We start from the raw sequence: 10,143 nt of genomic DNA on the forward strand, positions 1-10,143 counted from the left end.
TAATTCAAGTGAGCAATGATGGTCTAGACGAAAGTGGCCATAGTAAGAATGAATATAAGTGAACAGATTCAGGAATTATAAAGAAGGTAGAAATAACTGGACCTGGTAGTTGATTGGATATGAGGAGTATGGAGGGGCATCAAGAATGACTCTGGTTGGGCCTCCCTGGTGGCGCAAGGGGTTAAGACGCAACCTATGAAGCAATCCACAGCCACTGCAGCACAAGTTCGATCCCTGGCCAGGGAGCTACCCACATGGTGCAGCAGACCTTTCCTGACTCGCCTGCTGCTCCCCTCAGCAGTGTATTTCAGTCAATCTGCTTGTTCTGTTTCCCACTCTCCGGTGAATCCTCTCACACACACCCCCCCCGCCCCCATGCCTCTGGCCTCTACCCCAGTTCTTGTATGCATAAATAAATAAAATCTTTAAAAAAAAAAAAAAAGAATGACTCTGGTTTCTGGTTTGTGCAACCAGATGTGAAAGAAACAGAAACACAGACAAGAAAAATAGTCAGGTTGGGTGAGGGCTTGTGGGGCAGAGAATGATTTCAGTTTGGGACATGTTTGGTTTGAAGTATCTATAGAATATGCAAGTAAAAATATTCAATAGAAAGTGAATAAATGGAACTGGAGTCCCCGAAAGAAAGTGCAGAGTAAGGGAGTGGGTTTAGAAACCTTCGTTACATTAAGTGATGTCACAAGAATGGTTGAGATTACTCAGGGAGAACAAAGAGAGGGCTGGGCTGTAGACCCAAAATGGTTAAAATGGTTAACTTTTATGTTATGCATACTTGCTTCAATAAAAAATAAAATAAAAGTGAGTTTAAGAGGGATGCCTTTAGGGAATAGGTAAAGCACTATTGTGAACAAGACAGGTCTTACTAAGATTCCACGGAATATTTTGCTTTGCAGAAATTGAGCTACAATACTGCCTGTGTTTGGCAGAATATTGACTCCCCAAAATGCAAATATGTAGTCAAGAAAGTTTGTAAAACACTCTAAAAACAATTTTAATATACATTATTACTCACATTTTAAATTAAGGCTGAAGGAAGTATAGTGTGGCCAATTCAGGCTTTCAAGTCAGACCTTAACTTTGGGTGAGACAAATCACCAGGCTTGGTTTCCTTCAGAATTGGGGTGCCTGTTGTTGCATAACAAACTACTAAAAACATAGTGGCTTAAAATAACACCCAAGTATTATCTCACAGATAGTGAACTCTAGAGCATATGGAGCCCTTACCACATGGAGGTATTTGATAAATGTTGGTTTCCTTATCAGAATCACTTTTGTGTTAGAGATGCACAATGCATGTCTGTCAGGTTAAATGGGTTCGAATTACGTTCATCAGAGACACATGAGGCCTGGAGTTCTGCCCACAGAGGGGTCACTACAGGTCACTCCCAACCATCGGCCTTACATTCACTGACTTTCACCTTTTCTTGGCAGGTGGGCATGAAGACTTTTCAAAAATGATTGATGAAGCCGAGCCCCTGGGCTACCCAGTGGTGGTGAAGAGCACCCGAGGACACCGGGGTCAGTGCTGCTCTTCCTGGCTTCCATTAGGGCTGCGGCTCTGCCGGGTCTCTAACCTGGTCAGGCACAACAGGAGCACCACTTGGAGAAATACAGCTCCCCTTTCAGTTGCCTGCCATGTGTTCCCTGCCACCTTCTCTCCTCTCTCTCTGCTTTTGTCAGACCCTTCACATCTCTTCCCTGGACTGTGGCAGCAGGCCCTGACTTGGTTCTGACACCATTCCCTAACACCACTGCCAGTACACCCTCTGTTCTTTTCTGGGGAATAATTTCTCTGAAACACACATCTATTCTGTCATTCTCTTGCTGAAAAACATTGCCCAGAACTCATGTGGCCTATTATACAAAGTCCAAATTCCTCATTATGGCACAGAAGGCACTGCATGAATAGCCTCAACACCTCTGCAGCCTACTCTGGCCATGGGCACCGTCCCTCATCCATTGTGGACAACTTCTCCTTTACCAACCAAGCCAAGTATTTGCCTCTCTTCAAGCCTCTGCTCCCTTCCCTTTTCTGGGAACACCATCTTGCTCTGCTCTCCAGTGAATTTTTCCCTGCCTGTCCTTTAAGGCCAGTTCCAGATGTCATTTCCCCTCCTCTCTTCCAGTCAACACTATAGCCCTTTGTCCATGCCTCTGGCATCATGCTGCATTTTAAAAAAGTCTCAGGTTTATATGTCTTTCCCCCTAATGGTGATCTTCTCAGGGAGGGAAGCAGGTCCTGCCCATCTGACTCTGTGAGAACTGCATTTTGAGTTAAATTTTTATATGTGGTATGACATAGGAGTCAAACTTCAGTCTTGTGCATGTGGATACTCAGTTTTTCCAGTAGCACTTGAAGAGACTGTTCTTTCCCATTGAAATCTCTGGGCACTCTTGTCAAAAATCAGTTAACCATATGAGTGAGGATTTATTTCTGGGCTCTCAATTTTGTTGCATTGATCTATATGTCTGTCTGTATGCCAGGCCATATTGGCTTTGATTACTATAACTTTGTGGTAATTTTTTAAAATTGGGAAGTGTGAGTCTTCCAGCTTTGTCCTTCTTTTTCATGATTGTGTTAGTCATGTGGAGATCTTTGCATTTCCTTATGAATGTTAGGAACAGCCTTTCAATTTCTGCAAAAAAGGAAATTGGACATTTGGATGAGATTCCATTGAATTGATAGTATTGCATTGTATTGAATTGATAGTAATCAATTTGAGTAGTATTGCCATCTGTATAATATTAATTCTTCCAGTTCCCTGAACATGGGCTGTCTTTCTGTTTATTTAGATGTTTAATTTCTTTCAGAAATGTTTTGGAGTTTTCAGTGTCTCAGCCTTGTACTTCTTTGTTTAAATTTATTCCTTTTTATGCTATTATAAATGGAATTATGTTCTTTATTTCATTTTCAGATTGTTCATGGCTAAGTAACATGGTATGGGAAAATAAGGAGGATAAGGAGTAAACAGAATTGTAGCAGTTAAGTTGACTCAAGCACATGAAGATAAATCTAAAGTTAGTGGCATGGCATAGGCTGTGCCTTTGGGAAAGTTATTCATCTTGTCAACCCTTATTTATCCATCTTATCTATAAGACAGAAATAACTATCTTTAGTAATGGCTTCACAGCACTAGTATGAAGTGTAAATGAAATTAAAAAGGGGTTGGGGGTCTGGCAACTAATCCTCGTGCCTTTATTCTACCACCCTTTTCACCCCTTTGCCTTTAAACTGTAGCTTCTTTAGTAACTGCAGACTAGAATTTCTATGCCAGCAACCAAATCCCTATTTCTTGCTCTCACCTCTCTGAAAATCCTCCCTAATATTCAGAGAACTCCCATTACCTATAGCTAACTCTCAGCCAGCTTTTGCTAGATGCAAGATTTCCTGGTGCCAAATAGCCAATGACTGAGACATGTTTTGGAGATTACTTTTCAGCCCCAGAAGGGCTGGTCCCCACCACTCTTTGCATTAAGATTTCAAAGGGGTCTCACTCCTTTTAGGTCGTGACATAAACCTAGGAAAGCCATCTCTTTGTTCCTTATTTGCTAAAAAGAATGCTCAGATTGGGTGTGTCCATGGCATTTTTAGAACAATCCGTGCTCTGATCTGTTAGCTGTTCTGCAAATACACAAGCAGGTGTTAAATAATTACAGAGGAATAGATGATTTAAGCAGGAAATAATTTGGAGTCAAGAAGGAATGCGTTCCCCAGAGATCAATAGAAGTGTAAATCATTCCTTTTGGAATTAATCATTACAGCTAAACAGTACAGTTCCTCTTTGTTTAGAGGAGGAAGAATGTGCGTCAGTGGCTTGCCCTTTGAATGCCCGTAGTATTTTGTATAGACCTCTCTGTATCATATCACACTGTGGTGTGGTTACCTGTTTTTGGCCTCTTGCCATCTAGACTGGAGATTCCTCTAAAATATGTTCAATTAATTGTCCTGTAAATATTGATTGACACGTGCTTTGTCTATCAAGCCCAGCCTGAGGTTTGGGGTATTAGAAAACGTGACTGGGACATGGTCCTCAGGGGACAGGAGATGTTGACTGTTTTTGGAGCTAACCTGACTACATTCTTAGGGTTTTATTTTTACCCCCTTCTCAGTTTCTTCAGTATAGTATTATGTAATTTTGAAAAAAGAGTGGTAACGGAGGGAGAAGGTTGATGATATTAAGACCTAAGTAAAACCAAGAGAAAATAAGATTCAGTGGCCATTTGAAAGAAGCATGAATCTAAAAGGAATAGAAGGGTCAGTGTGAGGCAAGTTCAGGCAGAGCTGAGAACCGTCCTGGACAGGGAACTAGGAGGGCAAGGTCAGGGTTCAGTGGCCTCTGTAACTACTGTTCTCGTTCTTTGTCTTCTTAAAGGAAAAGCTGTTTTTCTTGCAAGAGATAAACATCACCTCTCAGACATCTGCCATCTGATCCGCCACGATGTGCCCTATCTGTTCCAGAAGTATGTGAAGGAATCCCACGGGAAGGACATCCGGGTGGTGGTGGTAGGGGGCCAGGTGATTGGCTCCATGCTCCGCTGTTCCACCGACGGGCGGATGCAGAGCAACTGCTCTCTGGGTAAGGTGGAAAAGCTCCGCGTGGGCTTGTTGGTCACGGGCGGCCACCAGGGCTTTCCATTTGCATGTTTAGACCGGTTCAGTAAATACACATGACTCCCTCCTGTGTTCTCAGGTCCTCCACTGGGCACCAGGGCCATGAATAAGAATTAGAATCAAACCCTTTCTGGGTAGAGGAAGTCATGAGATCAGAGCCTGTTACAATAGCTGAGGCATGAAATAATGAGGGGGAAGTTAAGGCAGTGGCAGAAGGCACAGCATATTCTGCTTTTACATTATGATTAAAAATTGCATTTTTTCTTGTATGTGTTTATGAGGAAGCTGCAGTTTATGTTTGGGTCAAATATGTAACCCCATTGCTTAAATGTGTGGATAAAGCCTGTTTTACGTTGTAAATGGAGATGTTCCAAAATGGATATAAATCTTCCTGTCCCCATCACAGAAAGCTGCTATTATCATCATTAAATGAATTTGTATTAAAAAAAAAAAAAACACCTTCAAGGGCCTCCCTAGTGACCTAAGGGTTAAGTCTCAGCAATATCACTGCCCAGGCCTGAGTTCTATCCCCTGCCAGGGAGCTAATCCACATGGTGCAGCAGACCTCTCTTGTCTCCACAGCTGCTCCCCTCAGCAGTGTGTTTCAGTGAATCCACCTGTTCTGCTCCCCACTTTGTCTCTGGTGAATCCTCTCACATACACACACACACACACACACACACACACAAACACACCCCTCTGGCCTACACCCCAGTTCTTCTATGCAAAAATAAATAAATATTTAAAAAAAAACACCTATAGTTATTTACATAATTGTCAGATGAATGTACCAACTCTAGTGACTAATAAAGAGGCTGAGAGAGTGATTTTTTTTTTAAGATTTATTTATTTATTTATGCAAGCACTGGGTACAGTCAGAAGCGCGGGAGGGTGAGAGAACTCACCAGAGCCAGAGGCAGGGTGGGGGAAGAACAGGTAGACTGATGAAACACACTGCTGAGGGGAGCAGCAGGCGCGGCAGGAGAGGTCTGTTGCGCCATGTGGGACCCTTACCGGGTGGCTCAAACAGGCACTGCAGAGGCTGGGGGCAGCCTCGCAGTCCAGCGCTCAACCGCTGCGCCACCAGGGGAGGCCCGAGAGAGTGATTTCATTCTTTCATTGATACTGGTTGAGCAGTTTTTATAAACAGATTCTATGATTGATATTGGGAGTGCAGCAACTAATAAGAGAGTCCTTGCCTTCTGCTAGCTTGTAGTCCAGTGGTGGAGAAGATGCACACGGGCAGATCACCTTAAGGTCCTGTGATTCAGTGATGTAGAGAGGCTAATAGGTACAAGCTGACCCAGCACTAATACTTCACATGTCATCTCATTTCAGAATGATCACTTGTGGCGCAGTTTTGGACCTGATGCATTATCATTGTGTCCATTTTAATCACGTAACAGAAACCCTTCTTTAACTAGGAACCACACATTATTGTGATCTGGCCTTGTTGCTTTTATTGGTGAGCTGTTAAAAACATTTTTATAGCCTTTTCCTTATATAATGCAATAGGGAAGAGAAAGAACAGTGGTAAAATAAGGATATTAATTAAAATAAAGATATTAATTACTGGTCCTGGGAATGCAACTCTTAAGTCCTACATCCTTCCAGGGAGATGAAAAGAGATGATTAAATCTGAGGTCTTAACCCTTTTTTTTTTAAAGATTTATTTTTATTTATTTATGCATACAAGAACTGGGGTGTAGGCCAGAGGTGGGGGGCAGGGAATGAAAGGATTCACCAGAGACAGAATGGGAAGCAGAACAGGTGGATCTACTGAAATACACTGCTGAGGGGAGCAGTGGGTGAGACAGGAGAGGTCTGCCTCACCATGTGGGTAGCTCCCTGGCCAACTGGGGATCGAACTCGTGCCACAAAGGCTGTGGACTGCTTCACAGTGTGGTGCTTAAACCCCTGCGCCACCAGGGAGGCCCTATAAATATTTTTAAAACTCTAAATAAAGAAATGACCATACTGTTTCCCCAGTGTCCTGACTTCCATCTAGACTTTTTGGGAGTCATGCAAGTGCCCCTCCTCAACACCCGCATCTCCTCCCTGAAGGATCACTGACTCCTTAGTAAGTGTCTGACGTCAACTGTGCTTTCCCCATAGGCGGTGTGGGTGTCATGTGCCCCCTGACAGAACAAGGCAAGCAGCTGGCTGTTCAGGTGTCCAACATCCTGGGCATGGACTTTTGTGGCATCGATCTCCTCATCATGGATGATGGCTCCTTTGTGGTGTGTGAGGCAAATGCCAATGTCGGTTTCCTGGCCTTCGACCAGGCATGCAACTTAGATGTGGGTGGGATCATTGCAGACTACACCATGTCCTTGTTGCCAAGTCGGCAGACTGGGAAGATGGCCCTCCTCCCAGGATTGTCTAGTCCCAGGGAGAAGAAAGAGCCAGACGGCTGCGCTTCAGCTCAGGGAGTCGCTGAGAGTGTCTATACCATCAACAATGGGTCTACCTCTAGTGAGAGTGAGCTTGAACTGGGAGAGATCCGGGATTCCTCGGCAGGCACCAGGGGCGCCCCAACCCCCATGTTGCCAGAACCCGGCTACAACATTAACAATAGGATAGCTTCAGAATTAAAACTTAAGTGAATTCCTGCTTTCTGGCAGCATTTAAACCAAATCCTACTGCTTCCCTAGTAGTTTTGAATGAATAAAATCTGGACTAATGTGATCTCATTTGCACAGAAACTAGAAATCCCATCTGGGCACTCCACAGTCTTTCTAACGATGATTTAAGCAAATGGCTTCGCTTTGTGAATTTTACAAAGACTATGATAAAAACACTCACCAAGAACATCCCGACTGATCCATTTGAGACAAGCGTCTGCTGCAAGCACTCGGCTACCATGGTTGACTTTCAGGCTTTGACTCTATGCTGTTGCTTCTCGCTTTGCTCTGCAGAGCCCATTAACTCAGAAGGCTCCTGGAAATCCGATACTCGAAGGCAACCACCAGACACAGGCGTGTGCAGAAGAGGTGGAACCTGACGGCATTTATGTGCACTTCATTAAATGGGTGTGTGTGATGCTTAGAGAACACACTCAAACACTACTAGAGGACTCCTCTCTGCTCCTCATCAGTCACTGTATTGACCATATTTCTCTGACACTCAGGATACGGTGTTTAGGGAGCATCCTCATTAGCATTGTCAACGAAGCACTTTGTAGAAAGTGAGATTGAACATCCTTTGACTTACTGTTTGGCAAACATCTGCTCTGTGACTGGGGCTTTCTACAAATTGCTTTGCCACTTCAAATGTATAGACCCTGCCTCACCAATGCCAGCCCCAGGAGCCTCTTGTACCTTTGCTGCCTTTGGCCTCAGCTGGAAACGCACTTCAGTGAGCTAGTGGCCACATACTTTCTTAAGCGTACAGTAGGACACCATGAATTTTCTTTGCCATGGACTCTGTTTACTCGTCATCCAGAATCTAGTGGGTATTTATCATAGAAAGCTACTGGAAAAGAATCTCTTCTCACCTCCTTTACTGAAACTTGTGTACTGTTTAGGAGGTTTTCTTGTACAAGTTGGTGTCATGGGCCTGTTGGGTAGATAGAGCCATTGGAAACACTCCAGTCCTCTTGATATTCTGGTCTTATCCAGGTTCCAGAGACCTGTCCTTTCCCCACTTTTCCAAACTGGGGAGACTCGGGTATCAGGAATTACTCATTGCACTTTGGGAGGGGGATACTGTAGACATGACTTCAAGTGCTTTTCATTTTAACTCTTTGAGTAGTAGATGATGAGCCTTTCCCTGGGAGAAATCGTGGAGATGGAGTGTGCCATTTCTGCTTATATGAATTAGGACTGAAAAGTGAGCAAGACTCCTTTTTAACCAAATACACTAAAACATATGCACTCAAGAGCTACCACAACCAGAGTTACTTCCTTGGGAGGATGTACTCTGGAGCTGTGATTTTGCATATGCTAAGAACACTTAGAATTCCTCTTTGGAGTTATCTTCAAAGCCATGCAAGGAAAGAGGGCTCAAACCTCATATTCAGATCTTGTTACTTATAGCACCTCTCTGCAGAGGTGGTCCCAAGCTCCATCACCCATTGTACTTATCAGACTTATTTTCTAGTGCTGTTGGACTGTTAAAAAAAAGTCATTCCTCAAAAAAATAAACCTAACCATGAAGGACAAAGACTTAACCAACGCTAAGGAAGCTCACAAGTGAGTTTCCAGGGAGGGTAGAGAAATATTCTTAGTGAGGTCGACTTCACTAAACTAAACATACATCTTCTCGAGGGAACTACTTTGAGGGCAGCAATACCCATGATGGGTATGTAAATTCCTGTACTTATTCTGCCATAAGTATAAAATGTATGTAAAGGCAAATGATTACATTTTTTATCACACATTTAAATAGAAATTGGCTTTTAAAATATTGTGGCTAAAATCAGATCTCAACCAAGTAACAGTTGTACAATTGGAAAATATCCATCACTATGTAATGCAGATGTCACACTGCACAGTTGTAGTATAAATGCAATCCATCATAGGGTGCATGCTACTAAGCTGTAGCTCTGGTCATGTGTCTTGTACTATTGAAAATGATTCTACTCTACCTTTATATAGGGTAAGACAAGTACCTTATTTTTACCACTCAGGAGGGATTTAGAAGGAGGATAGTTCTAGGTCTGTTCTCTCTGAGATTGGCCAAATGCTTTATATGTAAACATCCAAACCAAGCAATGACATCTGGAAGCTGCATTCACTCCCACTGTTTAGTGGAAGCCCACTTGCCCCCACTTTATCTAAAAGCATGTTGGTGGGTCCCATCCTGAGTAGAGCAGCTAAAAGGGTGGTGCTTCCAGATCCATCAAGGGGGATCCAATTTCCAGCTGCTTCTGACATCTGTAGTCATTGGCATCATTGCTTGGAATCTAGCCCGTCTAGTAGCAGAGAAAGCTGGGTCACAGCTGGAGCATAGGCCCCCTCCAGGATTTCCCATACTGGCTGTGAGCCCAATGAGTCCCAACCAGGTGGCTGGACCACACTTGTCACAGCTGCCCCCAAAGCCTGCTTGGAGGAGCACGGGGCACAGAGCCAGATACCAGTTCTGGCTTGTCCCCAATAATAGCTAATGGACCTTATGCTATTAATCAAGTGGACTCTGCCTCATTTCTTCATCCTTCAGAGATGGTGCCTATTCTAGAGGTAATTCTTGGGGGTGATTTGAGGCTGGAGTGAGTTAATGGGAGTACAATATGTGGGAAGGGTTTTATAACAGATTCTTATCACCCCCCCTCCCCAACCCAGGGAGTTAAGAGATAGGCCGTGAAGTCTTGGCCTATCATTATCACACTAAACAGTGGTAGGAACCCTGAAAAGGGATGCAGCTTCTCAGGGGCCTTACGACCAAAAAGGAGTAAGGCTCTTAGTGTGTTAAGACAGTCTTCTGGATGTATCATATATAACCTGAATCTCTTGAACCCCTATACCAATGAACAGTCTTCCTATGTAACATGAATTGTAGTGTTTGTGTATGGT

General features: G+C 43.6%; 1 protein-coding gene across 2 annotated transcripts in view; it reads left to right on the forward strand.

Annotated features, from left to right (window-relative positions):
• The window catches only part of RIMKLA (ribosomal modification protein rimK like family member A), a 28,502-nt gene extending 21,059 nt beyond the window's left edge, over positions 1-7,443 (forward strand). For both annotated transcript variants that reach the window (XM_037499945.2, XM_037499944.1), the window contains 3 exons: positions 1,450-1,536; positions 4,392-4,595; positions 6,746-7,443. In XM_037499945.2, the coding sequence (XP_037355842.1) occupies positions 1,450-1,536; positions 4,392-4,595; positions 6,746-7,236 (782 nt within the window). In that variant the 3' untranslated portion in view covers positions 7,237-7,443. The remainder of the gene's footprint in view (positions 1-1,449; positions 1,537-4,391; positions 4,596-6,745) is intronic.
• Positions 7,444-10,143: the final 2,700 nt, after the last annotated feature.

This window comes from Talpa occidentalis, unplaced genomic scaffold (genome assembly GCF_014898055.3).
Source record: "Talpa occidentalis isolate TD23 unplaced genomic scaffold, MPIMG_talOcc4v2.1 talOcc4.9, whole genome shotgun sequence".
In the NCBI taxonomy this organism is placed as follows: Eukaryota; Metazoa; Chordata; class Mammalia; order Eulipotyphla; family Talpidae; genus Talpa; species Talpa occidentalis.